This window comes from Dreissena polymorpha, chromosome 1 (genome assembly GCF_020536995.1).
Source record: "Dreissena polymorpha isolate Duluth1 chromosome 1, UMN_Dpol_1.0, whole genome shotgun sequence".
Lineage (NCBI taxonomy): Eukaryota > Metazoa > Mollusca > Bivalvia > Myida > Dreissenidae > Dreissena > Dreissena polymorpha.
The window spans coordinates 68,040,641-68,063,187 of NC_068355.1; the positions used below are offsets into that span (position 1 = coordinate 68,040,641).

Below are 22,547 nucleotides of genomic sequence, written 5' to 3' on the forward strand. Positions count from 1 at the left end.
TCGATTTCGATTTCAGACACTCTGATACTGTTTTTTCGATTTGATTTATCTTCAAACTTAGTTTTATCATTTATTCACTCTTCTGCCTCAAAATAAACATTTCTGTTCAAAAGTGTCTCATACCTAGATATCTTGGGCATTTGTCAAATTGTGTGTTTGTTTGATATAGTTTGGTTGGTTCAACAGTGTTTTAAAAACTGTTGAAAGTGTGTTCAATTAACATGTGTAAGAAATATTTTGCAGGACTGCAAATTGTCTTTCAAACTATGTCAATATTTCAATAAAACACATAAAAAGAAAAGCAAATTAGGACTCAATTTTAATATAAAAACTTCTGACTAGAAGATTGTGTTGAATACACAATAATATAAAATTAAATAAATAATCATAAGAACATCTAGAATCAGTGGAGTGATAGTATTATCACTATTATATTCAAAACCACTACAAGCACGTCTACCATTGTGCCGTGACAGCATCACCTGTTGTAACAATTGTAGCACAAAGCACATTCTCTAATAAACTTAACAAATTCCCAATTGAAACAGAACTACTTTCTGGCTGGCGACTTGAGTAGTTGCATTTGTGCTACCTCTTAGTCTTGCTAAATCAACGTTATGTTTGCATTCGTGAAGCACAGTTAACACTTTGCTTTATCGGGAGGGCTACCATCCCGAAACCCACACTTGTGATTTTAGCTTCTTAGACGAATCTGATAATTTCAATTTGTCGGCCACAACTCGTTCAGCCATTTTGACGCTTTTTCCGAAAGTAGACCATAACACGCTTATTGATTGGATGACTAAAGTAATAAGCAGCCAATCGCGCACGTCGTAATTACAGGTAAAGATAAAAACCTACACCTTCCCGTATCAAATAGTCAGAATACAGCGAGCTTTACGTATCTATGTATATATATGTCTATATGTTAAAGAATCAAATCGAATTTGATAGGTTTGGTATCGTAATAGAATTGATGCATTTCTAACCGATTTTCGATGCATCGGATCGAATCGTAGCAGCTCTCATTGTCATGGGTGGAACGTGCGCTTTACGCCGATGACGCCTACTGTATGGTATTGAGCGTTTGGGTGTATTGTTTGTCACACTATAAATACTAAGACGCAGTGAAGGCGCGAAATACCGGGTCAGACTGGATTTAATGATGAGCGTCTCTTAATGGGGAAATATTTACATCAATTAAAAATAAAATGGGATCCACAGCCAATTTGCGTTAAATTGAACATCGCGATGAAACGGGTCTGCAGCAGAATGTCATATGATTGGATTAAACGGTGTTGTGAGCGGCAGGTAATGAAAATGTTACACTGTTTAAATGTGAGGAATAGGTAATAGTAGTTTGAATTTGACGTGCAGGGGTCTTGAAAAAACATGTGCAGTGCGTGTCAATAAGGACATATACGGTAATCCCCAATTTTTAAAGTCAGAATTGTATAAACGAGCGAGTGATAATCAGTACCGAGTGATAATCAGTACCGGTAATTTTTTTTTTCATTTTAGAACCAAAATTGGTTACATACTTCTTGATATAAGTATTTAGAGTATATCTCCAAGGCACCAAAAATTTAAACAATTATGAATCAATTATGCATGAATGACCCATAAGGCGTAACAAAAATAATTGTTTGTTTCCGGTGGCCCGACCCTACCTAATTTTTTGCCGCCGGTCGTAATCTTTTTTGAGCCCAAAATTCGAAAAACATCGCGTATTTTTCGGCGACGCTCAATAAACTTGTCTATGGTATCCGCATATCATTTTTATTGTTATGGAAGCACACGTGGTAGCTGACCAATCAGCAATGAGTTTGCTCACACATAATATTGGGTCATTCATGCGCAGACACTGTACACTTGGAATACACAGTCAGTTGATCTAATCGTCCGCCAACAATATAGCGGCCGATGGCAAACGTCATATTTAAAGATTAACAAATCAAAAGAAGCGTACCAATAAATAAATTATTTCTAAGCTGATTACTTAACACCTTTCTCCCGACTATGGATCTGAATTAAAGGATGATAATTAAATAATTAGTTCTATTTCGACGATGTTACACCTTTTTGCTGATTATCGTTTGAAATTAAAAGGTGATAATTAAGTAGTTTTTTACCCAAAAAAAATGCTATTGTAAAGCAATATGTCAACCAAATTGTATATTTGCTAGGTCTTGCAATGTCTGCAGTCAAACAATATGCACATTTTGTTTAATGTGGTAAACGCGTACAATTTTTTGGATTGCGTTTTTGGATACAGTATTTTTCGTTTATTATAATTTATTTTCGAATTTCTTTATAGAAGAAATAGAATGACGAATGCACATGCCGTGATACGGACGGTGTGGTTTATAATATTTTAAATTGTATTTACCTGAAAATACAATTAGAAAGACTATAAAAAAGGACAATTAGTAAGGGCTCTGGATGGGGTGGGGGATCTGCCCTTTATTCCTGTTGGATTCCTGCGGTTGCGGTTCCAAGACCCCCGGCCTAATTTTCAGGATTTCAAATTTGGAACAATCGACACCCCTATTAAATGTACATCTATAAAATAACTTATGTTTGTACTTTGACAAGTATCATACTAATTATTTCTATATTGAAAAATGTATGTTACATTATGATATGTGATGTGCCCTTGTTGTCATTAAAAAAAATATAAACAAGTTGATAGTAAATGTTTATATAATTATTTCAAAACCAGTTTTCGCGCATCGAAAAACAAAAACCTGGTTGGCTCAAAGAAATTTTGGGACAGCGCTATCCCTGGTTGATAGACCCCACGACACCAGTACATAATATAATCTGAAAATGTGGTCCTTTGGAAACATAAACTGCATCCAAGAAATATAATAGCACACCCAGTTTGATTGGGTCTGTTCATGGTGATGATGTTACATGCAACACCACTCGCGTCCCCCTAGCATGGCTTTTGGGCTATTTAATATATTATAAATTATAAATAATATAGTATATACTCCATGATCCCAAAGGAACAGAAAGTATAACAACACTGAATCCCTATAGACACTGAGGTTCAAGCTTACTGCGACTTTAGTTATGCCTTTTATTGGTCATAAAATGGACTATTAAAGCCTTTGCCAGAAGTCACCATTAAACTCGGAAATAAGGAAAGCAACAAATGCAAAATTAATGAACAGCAAGTTTTTATTTCATTAAAGCATTTAAATAAAGCCATATAGCATTACACACATCATCAAATTTATTGTACATACAGTTGTACACAAATAAATGAGAAGAAGATGCACCATGTACGACATTTTCTAAAAAAAAATTATTTTTAAAAATAAAATTATTTGCCTACCTACCTACCCTAATTTTTTAGTTCATGTCAGTGGAAACAAACATATTTTTTTGTTAGGCCTTATCACTATCAATGAATAATTTCAGTTGTTTTGTGGCATTTTGTATGTGTTGCTATAAAAACCACACTTATCAGTCACGAGACATCACGGCCAGTTTTTTAGGAGACTGGTGACCGTGATGGCAACCTGGTATAATCCTTGTGGAAATTGTGCATTTCATGCTATTGTCTATTATTCTACTATTCAGAGCTCAATCTAGGCTGTATACTGACAAAGTAAAGAGAGTTGTGTTCAATTTAAAAATGCTCATATTGTTCACAATTGTATGTTCTGATTTCAGGGTTTTATGCCTCCAAGACTGACTATGCAGCCCAGTATTCCAACCAGTTTAATGGTTGCAAACCAGTTGGTCAATAACCAGTCTGGTTCGCCCATGCAGAAAACTGTTAATCCCATCATCAAGCAATGGGGTTGTACCAATATGAATTTACCAGCACCCCTCGATAGAGTCAACAGAAATGTTATTAATTTGTATACAAGTTTTGGCAAAGACGATGAGAGTCCAAGTCAAGAATCTAAAACAAACTCTCCTACTGGACTGGTTCTTTCGCCTTGGTCTGTGTATGGATCAAAGAAAAGTAGTCCAATAGTGCAAAATCTATATCATCCAGAAATGCTTGGTAAAGAGCAATCTGCTGGATATAATGGTTTTACTCATGAATTCAAAGACAATTTGAATGATATAGGATCTATTAGAGAATCAGTTTCAAGGCGGTCTGTCTCATCAAAGTATAATACTGACTCTCAACTTGAATTTGTTTCTGAAAATATGAAGACTGACCCGAATGAAAACTATACAGACATTTCCAAAAGAGACTCAGAATGGAAATCTTGTTATGTAGAGGTTGCTAAAAGCAGCTTTATAGACTCTAAGCCAGTGAAACGTAATGTTAAAGATATCATGAAATTATTGAGCAACAAGACAAATCAAGTTTGTGTGAAAATGAAATTAGAACCACAGCCAGAATGTGCTAATGAAGAGTGTAATTCTTATAAGCAAGATAATTGTACTTTAACAAATAACAGTGGATTTATAGTTTACGAAAACAATACTGAAACCTTTTGTTTAGGAATGAAAGGTGTGGATCAGATATTTAAAGAACATGGCGTAAAACAGGCACAAAAAGAGTTTGATTATTTCCATGATGAAGTAATAATTGATGCATTTAATGGGAGTGAAATGTCTACTGATCACAGTTGTCTGAAAGTTAATAATTCATCAAAAGCACCATGTTCAAATTCAGGAACTGGTGTAGAAGAGAAAGAACAATCTTATAGGAACTGTGTAAACCTTGGTTTGGAAGATAAAGATTTGGAGATGAGTACCCATATTGTTGGACAATTTGATATAAACTTTTCGCCTCTCTCAGAGACTTGCAATAGTGATGACGAACATTCAGACAGTGTTGAAGAAACATTCAATGACAGAACTGAGATTGTTCAAAATTCTTTCAATCCTGAAACCACACCTTGTTCACAAATTTATTCACAGCCTTTTCTGACTGGCATTGTGTTAAAAAGTAAAGACAGGAGTTTGCACAATCTTGAAACATTGAGTCAAGACTGTAAAACAGAAGACAACATTGCCAGTGATTTAAATAGTAAAGAAGGTTATTGTCAGTTTTCAGATAATGATGGTTGTTTTTATATAAAAACAAATGCAATTTGTGGTACAAAAAGTACGAGTGTAGATGACATATGGACATGTGAAACTGATTTACCTTCTCATGGTTCTCAAAGGCCCATAATTACAAAATATGATGAAAAAGAGACGAAGAATTCAGAAATTAACAAGATGTATGAATCAAAACTTGAGGGTTGTGTGGACACTAAAAAATTGGAGAATCAACACAATGCAAGTGTCAGTGAAAATGGTGCTGAAAAGAGTAATTCCAAAGTAATGTCTCAGAGTCAAGACACCATGGAATTTAGCTGTGACACACTGGAAAATGAAAGTCAGTGGAGGTCAAGTCTTGAAAATGTTGAACATTCAAATACCAAGGATAATGACAGCACTGAAGCAGCTGCCTCTGCCCAACATAAGAGGAAAACACATACCAAGATTGAAACACCGTTAGGGAATCCAGCTGACATCAGTGGCAGTCTTGATGAGGTTTCTGAACAATTTCCACAAATTCCTTTCCCTAAACACCTGTCTGCTAAAGACTTGGTAGCCAAACCATTGGATTATACTCAAATGTCTGATCATAATAGAAAGCTCCAAACCATTGCGTGTGCAAGGCCGCATACCATCCACAGTAGATCCCTGTTTGGTGAGTTAAACTGTTTCCTTTGTCAAGTTATGAAAAGGTTCCAGATGTTTGCTTTGTGTATAAACATGTATGATTAGTAATACATTTAAATATTTTAGCACATGCTATGCATTGTTATCTACAATGTATGTAATTTTACCATTACAAAAAATGTTTTCTTAAACATTTGTTTTAAAGTTTGATGAGCGTTTTCATTCACTACTTTTTGTTTAATTGTCCAATAGCATAACATAAACATTGCTGAAACTGCATGCTCAGGCCTAAATTAAAATTGAGTTTGTTTGCCCTTTACCGACCGACCCACTTTTTACCCCCCGACCCAAAAAATTTTATTGCGATTTCTGAAAACTTATTTTTTTTATTTTCGTTTTTTTCGACGATGATAAAAGAGCCGAAAGCAATATTTATTCATGCGCGTATTTATATCCCTGTCTATTATTATCACCCCTGACCGATCTATGTCGCTCCGATGGTTGGAATTTCATACGCCCCAGAATAGACAGTAATGCAAGCGTTTATAACCAGCATCGCGATCGGCGGTGTTCCGTGAAAATGGCCGAACGACATCATACTTAACCATTGGTTCGCGAAAGTAGTCGGACATATACGAGTTTACGTTCGTTGTACACATGTTGTTAACGTGATCCAAGATGGCCGACAATTAAAAGAAATAACGATGCTCAGCGAGAACAAATAACTATCGAATTTACGACGGACATCATATAATTAGTATCGATTAAGGAAAAGAGCGTGTCATTCTACGATTGAGCATAGGTTTTAGATACAAATAAAACTCTCTTTTTTTTGCAAATGTATGAACTGAATGTCACAGAACAAGTGATGAAGTGTTTGAAAATTGGAATGCAGTCTACTCGCAAAGAAAAATACATCTAACAGTTACAGGATTTTTTTGTCGAAAATGCAAAATAAAAGACAAACATGATTTGATTTATATGCAAGTGGATCTGTGTTTAATCAGATTCATGTGCATATTCTGCTTTATTATGTTTGCCACACTGAACAGTTTACTGTAATGGCATGTTAGTGAAATGGATATGTAAAGGTAAACTTATTTAATTTATTAATGTCTCATAGCTAAATACATCGACAACACTCAAGTATATATGTTTAAAGCGTTAGTATATCCACAAACTGAAACTAACACCCACTGTCCTACAGTGGGACTAACCACCCTCTCCCCCGTTGCGCCTACACCGAAAGGTCCTGCAACGTACCTATCCAGATCCAGAATTTATTTCCCCAAATCAAGTTTTCATGCTTATGTTAGTTGCAATAATACAACTCCCAGCTATTGACCCTCTGAGCTGTACGTATGTACTCATAAAAGCTCAGAGCATTCAAGAAGAAATAATGCTTTATAATAATGTTCAGTTTGCACTTTTATGAATTTACTTTTCCATGCTGAGATTATGCACTAACCGGTCAAACACTTAAAATTGAGGCCTGTAAAAACTTCAACAGGCCTGTGAATTGTTTCTCCTGGTAGGCAAGTCTGGCCTGTAAAATGTGATGGTCTTTCGCCACGTCTGAATTTTTCCATTAAAGGCTTTGGGCTGTCTTTCTACACTCCTTCAATGCTTGTTGCATGCTAATTAAGCCCAATTTAAGGGAAAGGTTTAAGTTAAAAATAAAAGCTGTCTGGCTGTTAAATAATTACAAATGCATTTGAGCAATTAAAATCATATAATGAACAAATATTTGATGTAATAACACACAAGCATGCATTTGATATTAATATATGCAAGAAACAGCAAACAAGATAATGTTAAGCTACATAGGGCATCGTACACTGCAACAGTGCTTTAATAAAAGTGTTTTAAATATTCATAGACTATTAGTGTATTAAAAATATAATTTCTCAAATAAAATAAAATAATTTTCCTACCTACCTACCCACCTGTAAAATTTAGGGTCGGTAAAGGGCAAACCAACAATATTTTAATTGTGGCCTCAGTGATGTCACAAAAATTGTCACATGATGTAAACAACGCTCCAGTTTTAGCTGGGCTGTTTTTGGAGACAACCCCATGGTATTGTCATTATAGCCAGCTCGTCATTTTGTGTCGTCCGTGTCTACGTTTACAGTGCTTAAACCTACACATTTTGTTAACCTTTTGAACATTGGCTCTAAAATCAAAATGCTTCCACCTACAACTTTGAAACTTCATATGAAGATGCATTTTGATGAGTTCTACATGCCACATGGATTTTTGGGTCACTAGGTCAAAGGTCAAGGTCACTGTGACCTAAAAAGAAAAAAAAATTCTGACAAGCTTTCATTTATTCAAAACTGCACCCACAGCCGAGCCTTAGCACCCATTATTCGATGCTCTTGTTTTTAATAACGTTTACAGAAATATTGTTTTTATGCCGGCGGATCGAATGATTGGGGGCATATTGTTTTTGGCCTGTCTGTCATTCTGTCCCAAAACTTTAACCTTTGTTTAAGTTTTGCGATAACTTTTGCAATATTGAAGATAGCAACTTGATATTTGGCATGCATGTGTATCTCATGAAGCTTCACATTTTGAGTGGTGAAAGGTCAAGGTCATCCTTCAAGGTCAAAGGTCAAACTTTGGTCATGGTCATTCTTCAAGGCCAAACGTAAAAAAATACAATCCAAGGTAAGTAATAAGCTTTAAAAGGGAGATAATTTCTAAACCTGCCAAATGATATATTAAAATATTATTTCAAAGCCGCGTTATAGGGGGCATTGTGTTTCTGACAAACACATCTCTTGTTTTCTTTTTAATGTGTAAGCATATTGCGATAAAAGTAAGATCAAACTCTTTTTTTCTCTTAGACCATGATTTATCAAACTCACTAAAGGCTCGCGTTCTAATAATTTTTCGTTTACTAGTTCAATGCATTATGGTCTGAAATGAAAATATCTGGTTACATGGTACATGTATTAGCATGATATTGCACCTAGAAACTGAGTGTTTATGCTTACTTTTTAATATTCTTTGGAGCTTCCATCTTCTCAGAGTAGTTTAGTACATGTACTTTTTGGTCACAGTTGAACGCCATAGGACTTTTCTGTTTTTTGCAATATATTAAAACATATTTTGTTTCAGTAATTTTCATAACAACCAGAAACTATTAAGTATACATTTTGCTTTACCATTGGTTTTTGCCAATATTTGACATAATGAATGTATAGGAATACAGCCAAAAAAGCATAAGCCCAAATGGTCAAATAGTCTAATATCAGAATGACTTTGTTTATTTGTTAGTAATAATTATAGGTCTTAGTGATAAAGTAAAAACTATTATGATTCTTATTCTTATGTGACAAATAATATTGAATTATGATTTTCTATTTTGAGTTGTTTAATTAATAAGTTGAGCTGAGGTTAATTCTAGACTATTTTGCAATATACGTTTTGTTCATTTTGTAGCATAACAATGGTACATGTGTTCTTTGTTGATAAAAAAACACTTTAAAAAATCATTAAATCTCTCAATAAAAAATGTAATTTTCCACTGAAAAAACGCACACAATAAAAACAAATGTTTTTCAAACTGTCTCATTTCATGTTCAGATTTAACGGAGAAAACCATACACCAATTATCTCCTGTGCCCCACCCACATGAGCTTTTCAAACGAAACCGGGTACCAAGAAGCCTGAATGTCAACCTTATCAGCAGCCAGTCAGCCAGGGTATCAGGGCAGACAGCTTGTGCTGAAGCAAGGGCAGCAACTGTGGCTGCTCATGTTCAACCTGCAAAGGCACACTACTTCTCAGTTGTAGATGATGAAAGGCTGCAGTTGTTGAAGGCTGAGCACTCTGCGGGTGATTTCAGATTAAGTTTAGAGCCAGAAAAGACCTTTCAACAAAGTGATCCAAAGGTGTCCCCATTTCAGAGACTTTCAGATTCAGGTATATGCACATTGTTATTCCTGTACAGAGTGGGTGAACAAAGCACTAGGGAATGTTGGCTGCAACTAGTTTTGACATTGTTCTTTGCCTGTTTCTCCATTACAGCATTGATTCATGCAGTCAGTGAAAGTTTGTGAACTAATGTCTTTTTCAGCTTAGCTGATTAAGTTCAAACTTTCACACTTGCTTGACATTACTTTGTAGATGATAATAAAGAAATGAATTTCAACCTTAATACATTTTTCAAAATTATGGCCCTTTGAGATTTTTTTAGCAAACCTGAGCAGAGCATGCTTTAAGTGAGCTTTTGTGATTACCTTCTGTGCATCACTTATCGTTCTTTGTGTGTTTTCCATGGTTAAAGTGTACCTTGTGAACTTTCTAGATGCCACACTTATCGCCAAATCTTCATGAGACTTTGTAAGAACAGTTTTCCAAATGACATCTTTACCAAGTTTGAAGCACAGTTGAATGTTTGGCAGCTTATTTAATGGTAGATATCTTTCACTTGCTTACCGCTTTGTTCTTCCACTGCATTATTCATCCTATTCTAAAACATGTTCAGAGTTCTATGTTTGAAAAGTTTCATGTTTCTATTTTACAAATCAAAAGTTCATAATAAACTTTAATAACATAATAACTCTTAGTTTTCAAAAATTTAGACACAGAAAATATTCCAAAATTACAGATGTCCAAAATTTAGAGACACAAATTAAATATTATAATAATATTGAAATAGAATCAATAACTCAAAGCACAATAGTGTTAATACTGAAAAATAAAAACAACTTCACAGCTTTGCTAACATTTAACTGAAATGATACAGAACAAAAACGTCAAAACATCAAACATACTGCTTCCTTAATGTTGGTTTTTTTGACAGTATACACGGGTACCCCATTACGCAAATGTTATTGTCCACTGCCCTCAGGCATGTGTCTCCCAGGTTTTATGACCTTAATCCGTTTGTAAAAATCCATGATCAAAGTGTTAAAAGATGAGCGAATACAGTGTCGAAATCTGTTAGTGTTGTAAAGTATACTGTAAGAGTCATTAATGATAGATGAAAACGTGCATTTCCAAAAATAAAGAGACACGAAAAATTATTAATTTGGCCAAAAAAAGGCTTGTTTGAAAACCTAGAATGTCTAAAAACTTACAGTAATTATGGTAATCTTGCGTTGTGCATGTTTTTTCTAATTTCAATCTCAAAATTGGTTGCATCAGATGGAATAATGAACATCTCTTTTGTTGCCTGTATTTTGTCTGCAATATGTGATGGCCCTGTTACGTAATGCAATAATTAAGTAATTAAAATAATTTTTTTTTTTAATTTGCTGGAGATAGAAAGTTTAATATTGATTGTCTTTTCTGTACTGAGATATTGATTTTATTAATATTTACCTCGTGAACACATCACATGCCACATTTGTTGCTTGAAATTTTCACAAATCTTGATTAGAACAAAATATTTGATTGATGATTTAGCTGTGTTTTAAAAAGCGGATCAGGTGGTGTCAAAAGGAGGTCCCTGGATCATGTTTAGAAAGCTTGAGATTGTCATACATGAACATTGTTCAGAACATTGATTGTGTTCAAATGATATCTTGGCCTAGTTTGAAAATGTTTCAGGTGTGTTAAAAAAATGGCTGCGAGGGTGTATGTTAAACATGGTGAACTATGGAGAAATCACATTTTTTTGCCACAATCTGAATCATCATAAAACTTGCTCAGAACATTTCCTTGAAAAATATCTTACTCATAAGACAATTGGTGAACCTTGAATCTTAATTGCCCAATCATGGCCCTCTTGTCATTAAAAGAAGAAATAATTTCCTGCTTTAGATTTTTCTACTATAGATGCTATTTAGAAGTTGTCGAGTACATTAACTGTTATTGTTGTTTTCTATTTCATTAAAGATGACCTCCTCCAGTCACCGCAGTTTTATTTTGAATATGGCAGTGTGAAACCTGAGATGCGGGCACCAAGTGACAACTTGAATGTAAGAATGAGTAGCAAATTGTGTTTGAAGAGAAATGATCTATTTAGATATAGTATTGATGATGTTGCCCGGGCAATTGCTGTTGCTTTTTAAGTTGGGTCTGTCACTGCCGCCTTCAAGAAGATTTTGCACAGTAAACTTGTCTGTGGTAATTCTCATGCAATCGGTGTTTCTGATCTGCTTTTATGAGGTTCATATTGCGTTAATGGTCATAATGCTTAGAAGGTTTTTGCTATAGAAGATTTTTTTCTTTGATGTCGTAAGTGCCAAAGATATTGTTGACAATGGATGTGTTATCTACACATGTCAAATGGTTGATGCACAGCATATAACTATAGTTTTAAACATCATTAGTATTTTTCCAGTGCTGCGTCAAATGTTTGCCCTTCAAAATTTTTTGGGGTGGGGTTTTCTTCCCGCCAAAAGAACCATTTGTTTACTTTGAGAGTAAAACACAGTGATGTCCCTTATGCTTTTTATGCTTATGAAGATCTGTCTTCAATTCGTTGTGGGAGGCGTTGTGTTGCGATGTCAAACTTCTTTTTATGTAGTCTTGAAATATCTTAATGTGTTGAAACATTGGCACACAGAGCTCTAGATAAGATGCGTATCTGCGTATTTACGCATTGAAAAATATAAAAAAACGCCTTAAAAATCGGCACAGTGCGTAACATTACGCAATACAAATCTCGGTACGCAATTTTGATCAATTAAAGTGCGTAGCCGGTTTAACAAATAATCCTGTTAAGGGTTTAGTGTAAGTTAACCTTTGAATCAAAAGTAAGTCAATCAAAAGAACAGTGAAATAAAAATGGCGGCTCATTGTGTTCTAGGTTCGAAAAAGGGACGTTTCAATCGAACAGCGGCTCCTGCAGGAAGTAATTGTATATTACAATATGCCATAAATCTTATGATGCTTCTAGAATTTTTTTAAATAATTTTAAGCGATCTCATTGTTGAAGACGTTTATTGTTAACTTGCATAGACCACATATAGTGTGACTTTATTTTGCATTGCACAAGCAGTGCCATAACTTAGTTTAATTGCGAAATGGCGTTCGTGGTGTACTACATGAATACTATATGAAAGAAAGACCCAATCAAGGCAGAGATACAACACATGTAAGTTGCACATTTTAAAGAAAGTCTGTTCATATCATCATTGATAATTTATTCTGTTTGAATTTATTAATTAACAAATAATAATAATTCTAGATTAAAAACGCTATGTACTATGTCAGTTTTCTATGGAAATGGAAAATACACCTCAAAATTCCGAAATACCCTTTATGGCTGAAACAAAGGAGTAAAATACCCTTTAACAATAATTTCAGGGGGTAAAATACCCTTTAGACTAAATCCTTATCTAGAGCTCTGTTGGCACATGCATCAGTTATTGTACATAATGGCATAAATTCATAATGATCACTGTTATTAATGTTTAAATATCGTCATGAACTCTTACAAGGGCGTCTAAAAACATACAACTTTAATTGCATCAATTAATATTAAAACCCCTCCTAAAACATGTAGGGTGTTAAACTATTCTTTAACTCAAAAGTCAAGGTCACACTTCACAGATCAAATTTGCTTGCTTACAGATTATTCAGCTACTTTAATATAATTAAATTTTTATGACAAAAATAAGGACAAGGCGTTTTGTGTTTTTGTAGACAAAAGTGGAATGTTTCGGCAGTCAGGTCTGAAGCTAAGGTGTCCGCTATAAAGTCATGCAAGGTTTTTGTGTCTTATACATGTAAGCTGCTAGGAAAACTGCTGACAAGACAGCAACTGTGTCCATACGTGGGCTTCGGGGGGATTGAGTCTATGAATAGTTTACCCTGTTGTAAGCAAACTAAATGAAAATGTTTGCTTTTTGGTGATAATAGTTCATGCCTTATAATCAGCCAAATCTTCAAATAAGATATTGAGATATTGTGTTTGAATCATATGAAAAAATATTTATCAAAAATATTCTTTTTACCTTTTTCCTCCCACTTTATGTGTATTTAACAGTTGTTGTTGAATATTTACACACATAGACATGAAATGGCAAAGCATATCATCCTATGTTTATGGTTGATAATTCAGACTGACCATGACGATGCACTGAGGGTCCCCTGTGTGACCTTGTCTGACCTTCCAATGTCACCTGCATCCACTTCACAACAAACAGGTCTGTTGCCTTGAATGCAATTGTTTGATTATTCATTTAATTTTGCAATTATTCAGCGTTTACTGTCGTAGAACAAGCCTGTTTTGGAATAAAGTTTTTTTCAGCTTCTGATAAAATGTGTTGGTATGATTCTCATTTAAACTAATTAGCTCTTTAATTTAAATTTTGCTTCTTACAATTTCTATTTCTGTGATTTTAAGCTACCAGCATTTTATTTTGAGCCATGACTATGGATAATTTATTTATATGCCCCGGAAGGAGGGCATATAGTGATCAGACTGTCCGTCCGTCCGTCACACTTTGCGTGTAGATTTCGAAAAAAGCTCATAACTTCTATGTCGCTTCAGATAGCAATTTCATGTTAGGCATGCGTGTGTATATAGACAAGGCCTTTCCATACGCACACAAATTTTGACCCCTTTGACCTTGACCTTGAACTAAGGGTCCGCGTTTAGGTTTCCAAATCTGCATTTAGGTTTCGAAAAAAGCTCATAACTTCCATCAAGTGTTTATAGGGGGCATAAGTCATCCTATGGTGACAGTTCTTGTTTGTGATATACAGTTGCATTTACATGATTTTTATATCACTCAGTTTCATTTACAAATAAAATGTTGTTTATTCACATTTACTAATTTAACGATAACATAAACATTAATTGTTTTGTGTCTTCTGTAGATATCAGTATATCTTAAATTGATATTCTGTAGTGTTTTTTTTTATGTGCCATTGCACAATAGCAATATCTGAAGTATATCTAGTTTTATTGTCCTAATTTTTATAACGCACCCGAAGGGTGGCTTATAGTTTTAAGTTGACTGTTTTTTCGGAGAAAACCCGAGGTATTGTCATAACCAGCTCGTCGTCAGCCGTCCGCCTTAGGCGTCGTGCTTAAACCTTAGCAATGGCTCTAAAATCAAAGTGATTCCACGTACAACTTTGAAACTTCATATGTAGATGCACCTTAATGAGTTCTACACGTCACACCCATTTTTGGGTCACTAGGTCAAAGGTCAAGGTCACTGTGACCTCTAATATAAAACTTTAACATACGCTCCAAAATCAAAGTGCTTCCACCTACAACTTTGAAACTTCATATGTAGATGCACCTTGATGAGTTCTACATGCCACACTTATTTTTGGGTCACTAGGTCAAAGGTCAAGGTCACTGACCCCTAATATAAAACTTTAACAAAAATCTTTACATTCGCTCTAAAATCAAAGTGCTTCCCCCTACAATTTTGAAACTTCATATGTACCTGCACCTTGATGAGTTCTACAGGCCACACCCATTTTTGGGTCACTAGGTCAAAGGTCAAAGTTGCTGTGACCTCTAATATAAAAGTTTAACATAGCCTCTTCAATAAAAGTGCTTCCACCTACAACTTTTAAACTTAATATGTACATTCACCTTCCTCATTTCTACACGCCACACCCATTTTTAGCTTGGCTGTTTTAGGAAAAACCCGAGGAATCGTCATAGCCAGCTTGTCGTCCGATGTCCGCCGTCAGCCGTAAGCTTCGTGCTTAAACCTTAACATTGGCTCTAAAATCAAAGTGCTTCCACCTACAACTTTGAAGCACCTTGATGAGTTCTACACGCCACACCCAATTTTGGGTCACTAGGTCATAGGTCAAGGTCACCGTGACCTCAAAAAAAAATATAAAAATCTGACAAGCTTTCGCAGCCGAGCGTTGGCACTCGTTATGCGGGGCTCTTGTTTAACTGTCTGTCAGTCTGTCTGTCAGTCTGTCCGTCAGTCTGTCTGTCTGTCCCTCAGTCAGTCATTCTGTCTGTCCATCTGAAAACTTTAACATTGCTCATAACTTTTGCAATATTGAAGATAGCAATTTGATATTTGGCATGCTTGTGTATCTCATGGAGCTGCACATTTTGAGTGGTGAATGGTCAAGGTAATCCTTCACGGTCAAAGGTCAAATATTTGGCGGCACAGAAGGGAGCATTGTGTTTCTGACAAACACATCTCTTTTTCTGCACATGACTTTCTGTCACATATTTGTGCAAGGGTGCAACAAAATCTTTACTATAATTTGTTACTTTCATGTACAGCTTTGATACAAAATAATATGAATTATCTCCCTTAAGAAATATGCAGACTTATGACAAAAACATATTTGTTTAAACTCTTTAAATTAAGATGTTTTGAGTTCACACAAATTTTACCTGAATCACTGAATCAATGCTTACCATTACTATATAATGGATTTTGTTATATTTCCATATAATTTTACATTTTGTCTATCTGTCTTAGAAATAATTGCCTCAATGTCTGTGCTACAATGACCAGTGATATTTTTACAAATTTTCTCATCTGAGTCCTGGGACTCAATAAAAACTTACAAATCTTTGAGTCCCCAAATGGAAAGAATGAGTCCAAAATATTAAAAGATATTATTTGTTGAGAAATTTCAATGCATTTTTGGGACTCACATAATTTGAAACTTTGCATCCCCAGAGGTTTTTGTGAGTACAAGACACAGGACTCGCAGGTAAAAAAATAAACTAATGTCTCTACAAAATGTGAGATATTTGATATTATTTAATGTTATTCAGATGAAGAAATCTTTGAGGAGTTATACAAGCCCAGGATGATGTATAATAGAATTGAACACTTGATGACACCCTCTACAACTGTGCACCCTATTCAATTGTCTGAACAAGGCATTCACACTGTGTCAGACTCTTTTACAAGTCCTTCAGCTGAGAGGGTTCCAAGAATTATCACAAGAATTCCCCTCCCCACAAAAAATAATAATTTTTATTTTGTGTTTGAATTTTTATTTCTTATTTTTGGAAGATAATGTAATAAATGACCACACCCCCACACTAAACACCCCTCTCCACCCCACCCATCCATCTTTTTTGATTGAAGTATTGAGATAGTTCCCTTCACCTTTAAAAAGAAAAATAGATGAGCGGTCTGCACCCGCAAGTCGGTGCTCTTGTTTTATTTGCCATTGCACTAGAGCAATATCTGAATTATATCTAGTTTTATTGTGCTCATTTGTCTGCATGTATCTTTCTGCAACATGGTTGCGCAAGTGTGCAACAAAATCTTTAACTAAAATGTGTTACTTTCATGTGCACATTTGATACAAAAAAATATGAATTATCTCCCGTAAGAAATGTGCAGACTTATGACAAAAACTTATTCGTGTAAGCTCTTAAGATGTTTAGAGTTCACACAAATTCTACCTTAATCACTAAACAATTTTTAACATTATATTATATTGTATTTTGTGATATTCATTTTATTGACATAGAATTTCATGTTTTGTCTGTCTTAGAAATAATTGCTCTAATGTCTGTGCTACAAAGGTTCTAAAAAAGTGAGCTTTTGATGTTATTCAGATGAAGAAATCTTTGAGGAGTTGTACAAGCCCAGGATGATGTATAATAGAATTGAACACTGGAACAATTTAATGACACCCTCTACGAATCTTCGCCCTATTCAATTGTCTGAACAAGGCATTCACACTGTGTCAGACTCTTTTACAAGTTCTTCAGCCGAGAGTGTTCAAAGAATTATCAATCATGCTTGTACTTTAGGGGAATCAATGCAGCCCAATTTACTGGAAACAGTAAGTTGCCCGGACATCAATGTCAGTTGGCGCAATTCAAGCTTAGAAGCCTTTAGGAGAAAAAGAAAACTTAAGAATTCAGAGTGGTTAATTGATGGAAGTCATGTTAAAGAATTTTGTAGTGATGAATATTCCTCTAATCTGAATCAACATTCTTTGTCGGAGCAATGTGACCAAAGTGTTTCCAAGCATGGTGATAACTGCCTTGGCAAAAGTGTTCAGAATAAAATTCCAACATCAGTCACTTATTCACCAAATGAAGACGAGGACACAAGAAAAATGAAATACTGTAAACTTACACAATTAACTGAAGGTGAGAGTAACTTTTATTCATCTGATGAGGAAAGCTGTGTGTATGATGCATTAGATGTAATAGATCAAATCAATCAGCAAGATGTTCTAGAAAATTCAAAGTGGTGCAAATTTGCGCAGAGTCCAAGAAGCGATGAGTCAGAGGTAGATCTTTCCAAATACACTGTGATGGATAACAAGGCTGACTGCAAAAGAGTCTTCCATGTTTTGGACAAACCTTGCAATCTTTACTCAACACAATCTGTTAAAACATCCAACAGCAATCAGACAAAACAGAAATTTGAAATAGTGAACCAGAAATTGGATAATCGTGTGGCAGTTGCCAACTCTCAATCAAGTTTTTCATCAATTGACTCTTTTGAAAAAATGCTTGTTGAGAATGAATTTAACATAGAAAAGCTTTCAAATGTCAGAGATAATCAAATTGTATTAAGTGATCATGATCATGAATTAATACAAGAAGAACCTAAACTAATTACAAAGGCAGATATTATTTCCAATAAAGATTTGAACAATGAAGATGAACCCAGTAATAAAACAGCTAACTCAAATGATTATGACATTTCTATTGTGGAAGAAGAAAAAATTGATGCAAGAGAGATTTTTGTCAACAATCAGCTTTCTCAAAATGAAGCAACTGTGACAGAAAAGTATAATATGGCCGATAACATAACAAAATGGGGCTTTTCAAATGAAGGAAATAAAAGCCATTCAGAAACTATGAGCAACACTCCCCTGTTGGCTAATCTAGATTTTGCAACTGTTGGTGAAACCATAAAACAATCAGTCTCTAATAAAAGCAATGATAACAGCATATTTGATATAAGTGATAGTGAAAACACTTTCTCTCAAGGATTTGACAATAGTGCTAAACTACTGGTTATAGAGAATGAGGTGATACAAAGGGAAGAGTCTGAAACGGAAGCGCCTATTAAACAAAATGCAACAATATTCAATTCATCTTCAGATCAATCATTTACATTCAAAGACATGATTGCTATTGCGGATGAAACCCATATCACTGAAACTAATGTAGACGATCCAATTGTAAAACCAGCTGGTGGAATGCGAATTGGGTGGAAGCCTCCTGTCAAAAATCTGAAAAATTCGAGTAATGGAAATGTAACAGAAATAGCAAGGGCTCCTTTTAAATGCTTACAGATTCTTGAAAAGGCCAAACTGAATCGAGGGGAAGATTTTGGAAGTGCTTTAAATAATTATGAAGTCTCTGTGAAAAATAGTGCTTTTGATGAACTTAATAATAAACCAGACTCTGTGTCAAGAATAATTGAAATGAAGCAGACCAATCAGTATTTGTCAAAAGGGAGAGATGCCTCACTATGTTTATCAGTGACTTTGAGAGAGTCTAATGTCAATAGAAGGTAAGAATAAAATGAAGATAAATAGAACGTTACTAACACAGCAACATTTGCTCTTAAATTAAATTCTTCTTTATCTTCAAATTATAACAAATCTGACCTGTTTTGTACATGGGGTCTATATGCTGATATTTAGAGGATGAACATTGGAAATATTAAGGGAATAGTTGTATGTCCTTCTACTTTCCAACAATTTTATTTCTGATAACTTGAACAATTGAAAAGGCCAAAGTATGTGTTGTATGTGTTTTTCCATCACATTGTTTTGCTTTAAGAGTTAAGAATGACAATTTATGTGCCAGGTTTAAGCCCCCAACAAAATCAGTCAGCCCGACAACTGTAGGTTCTGTGAAGGAACAAGCCATTCTGCCATCACATTCAAGGTGCACCCAAACAGGGAACCAACAGGTTGGTCGATTATGTATTCACAAGTGAATGGATCACTCTGCTATGGTCATTTGGAAGACACATGAACTGCATTTACTGAATATAATTCAACTTGGTTATGTTCTCAGCATTCATTTCATTCATATCGAAGACATTTCTAAGACATAATTGTTTCTTTTACAAAAATGTGGGCAATTAAGTAATTTGAAAATTCTCAAGTGTTATGTTCAATAAGAAATCTGCTGTCAAAATGCTTCAACCCAGTCTTACAGATCATCATAGACATAATTTCTTAAGCAGAAAAGCAGCAGTTAGTTTGGTTTTGTATCTTTAATAAGCATAATGCCAATTAATATCAGAACTAAATTGAGTTTATTTCACATGCTTGTTTGAATGGTCACCATGGTTTGGGATTTAGAATTTCCAAGCCTCAGAAAAAAACTAGCCTTTATCCATCACTTACTACTATTGTCTGTGTTTAATTCTTATACTGTTTATTTGGAGGATTGAATAATAAAGGTACATCAAACTTTTCCCAGAGTGTAATATGTGGAGAGCTGTGTTTCCCAGCACGGTCAGTGGTGGAGAGTGGTCAGCCAGTGGTGAGGGTGGTCAGTATTCCAGCTACATTCCCAAGTGTGGCTGCATACAAACAGACCCTCTCACAGGCTCTCACAGGTAAGTTGAACAGAACCCCAGCATCTTCTGATGCAGAGAGACATATGCTAATTGGCCTCTCAATTTGTGTGTTCGTCCATTCTTTTGTCAAGACTGACAAATATTTCACCAAAGGCATAAGGGTATGTTGATACGTATGATCATTAACGTTGCACTTCAGGTAGGTTAATATGCAGATCTAGCATGATATTGAATTTTGTATAAGTAAAGTTACTTTGCGTAAGTTAAGAAAAGGTTACTGTTCCTGAAAAGGGTTTTTGCTCAATAACTTACTACACTGTAAATCCAATATAGCGCGGTCAATGGGGTCCAAGCAGCGAAACAGCGTTATAAACTGATCCGCATTATAAGTTTTGAGCTCATTTACTGCAGGGCGCTATAAAAAAAAACAGGTATAGTATAGCCTATAATATAGGTCATGTATATTGCCATGCTGTGTTGTCATCCGCAAATACATCCATGTAAACCGAATAGTATTGATAACAGTATACATACCGCTTTTCTTATGTGCACATTTATCCGATAATCCAATAAAATTGCAACATAACTAAAAAAATAATAATCTTGAACATTAATGACGATATATGTTAAAGAAATTCGTAAACACAACCGTACACAGCGGGTCGCTACCCATAGTAGGGGGAATTTTCGGGGTGTTTCCCTTTTGGGTGGGATTTTTTACTTACTCTCTAATTATAACATTTGTACATGTTTGCACTATATTCATTGCTTTTTTCATAATTTAGTATGTTTGACAAGATTAAATTAAAATATAATTGAGATATAATATTAATGAGACACATCTATCTATAAAAAAATAAAAAATAAAAAAAAATTTAATTATTTTTTAGGGGGAATTTTTCCCACAAAAAGGGGAAAAAAGTATACTTTTCAGGGGGGGGGGGGTGGGGATGCGGCCGAATTTCGGCCGTGGATTTGACAGATTGAGGGCCCTGGTATATTGCATTATGGGGCAGAGCTTTAATTGGACGAGCGACTTTAAATTTAGATTGAATGCAATACGATACAATACAAAGAAATGTTTTATTGCGTCATACGCATGCAAAAAACGTGTTTCCTGGGGACTTTCTGATACCGCGCAAAAATGAAAGTGAAACTCTGTTAACAATTACTGGTACACTGCGTTTGCATGTAAATAAATCGTCTGGATTATTTAATTTCTCATACACGAACTGAAAGATTAAATGACATACTAGAATGATAATGAAATAACAGAAAAAGTTGTTTTATACAGTGGGCAGTATATTTCACAGCTGCTCATTTAATATAGTCAAACTGCAACCATATCAAAGTAAGAATGTTTTAATCGTTTTGAATAACTTTAATTGTATAACTATCCCGCTTGCACTTAGCTTATGGAAATTATCGCACCGAACAGCTCTGATAAGGAATACATGTAATAAACAATTACAAGCGAGTTTTTCACACCTTTATTGACATTACACAACAGATTAACACCAATTAGCTGTCGGTGTTGTTTAACCTCGAAGCGATTATAATCGGTTCAGCGGACGGTTGAATAAAGCCATCAACATGTGATTGCCGCCATCTTTGAATTGTCTGAAAATACATGAAGTCGCCTAATACGGATTTGAATCAGAAATCAAATGGAAGGTTGGAGAAAATATGGGATCCAAGCACCCCCCGCTATATATTGGATTCAGCGTTATAACGGAGTGCGTTATATTGGAGTTACAGTGTATATGGCCTACTTGAAGATCTACATGTGAATTACATTGAAGGCCAGTCAGATCAAAATCAATATCATTTATAAAAAAAAGAAAAACAGTTTCTGCTCATTTATCAGTTTATCAATTAGGGTCTTGAAGTACGTATGAAAGGTGTTGAATAACCTATAAATTTAGGCAGTGGCTAGTCGTACGGTCCCATACGGCTAGACAAGAGGCTAGCCGTACGGCCCCGTACTGCTAGACAATAGGCTAGCCATACGGCTCTGTACGTTTATAGCCTTTCCTATGGAGATTGTCTAGCCGTACGGCTTATTAAAGTATAGAATTGTCATTCAGTGCTGTTATGTCATTCAGTGCTGTTAAATAGTAATAAGTTTGTTTAAGCTTACGGCTTCCTTTCAAGTAATACGATTACCATTGTGCAGCAATATCTGATACTCCTAAAGTGCAGTTATGGTTCTGCAGTGAATGTTCTAGATAAAGGGTATAGGTTGTCTGATACATGCTTGAATATGTTTGTACGACTTTTAAGTTCACAAGATGCATATTATCGATGTAAAAAAGTCGTACTTTACTAAAGATCTTAAAACTAGATTCATTTGCATTACAATCTGTCTCTGAAATATTTATGATTCTGTAAATAATGTATAATCGAGATAAAAGGAATAAGGTTTTCTTTAAAGATTAAGATAAAAGTTTGAATACGTAAGTACGACTT

The 22,547-nt window shown here is 34.9% G+C and overlaps 1 protein-coding gene across 10 annotated transcripts in view; it reads left to right on the plus strand.

The window, feature by feature from the left end:
• The window catches only part of LOC127833625 (protein ZGRF1-like), a 128,168-nt gene that overhangs the window by 54,244 nt on the left and 51,377 nt on the right, over window positions 1-22,547 (plus strand). For 8 of the 10 annotated variants that reach the window (XR_008027528.1, XM_052358993.1, XM_052358982.1 and 5 more), the window contains 7 exons: window positions 3,685-5,677; window positions 9,244-9,582; window positions 11,503-11,585; window positions 13,676-13,760; window positions 17,132-19,055; window positions 19,355-19,460; window positions 19,979-20,117. Coding sequence is in view for 9 of the 10 variants with exons in the window: in XM_052358993.1 (XP_052214953.1) it covers window positions 3,685-5,677; window positions 9,244-9,582; window positions 11,503-11,585; window positions 13,676-13,760; window positions 17,132-19,055; window positions 19,355-19,460; window positions 19,979-20,117 (4,669 nt within the window). In the remaining variant the exon portion in view is untranslated. Of the gene's footprint in view, window positions 1-3,684; window positions 5,678-9,243; window positions 9,583-9,967; window positions 10,076-11,502; window positions 11,586-13,675; window positions 13,761-17,131; window positions 19,056-19,354; window positions 19,461-19,978; window positions 20,118-22,547 lie in introns of those variants that run through there. The other 2 variants (XM_052359053.1, XM_052359044.1) reach the window with 2 other exon arrangements.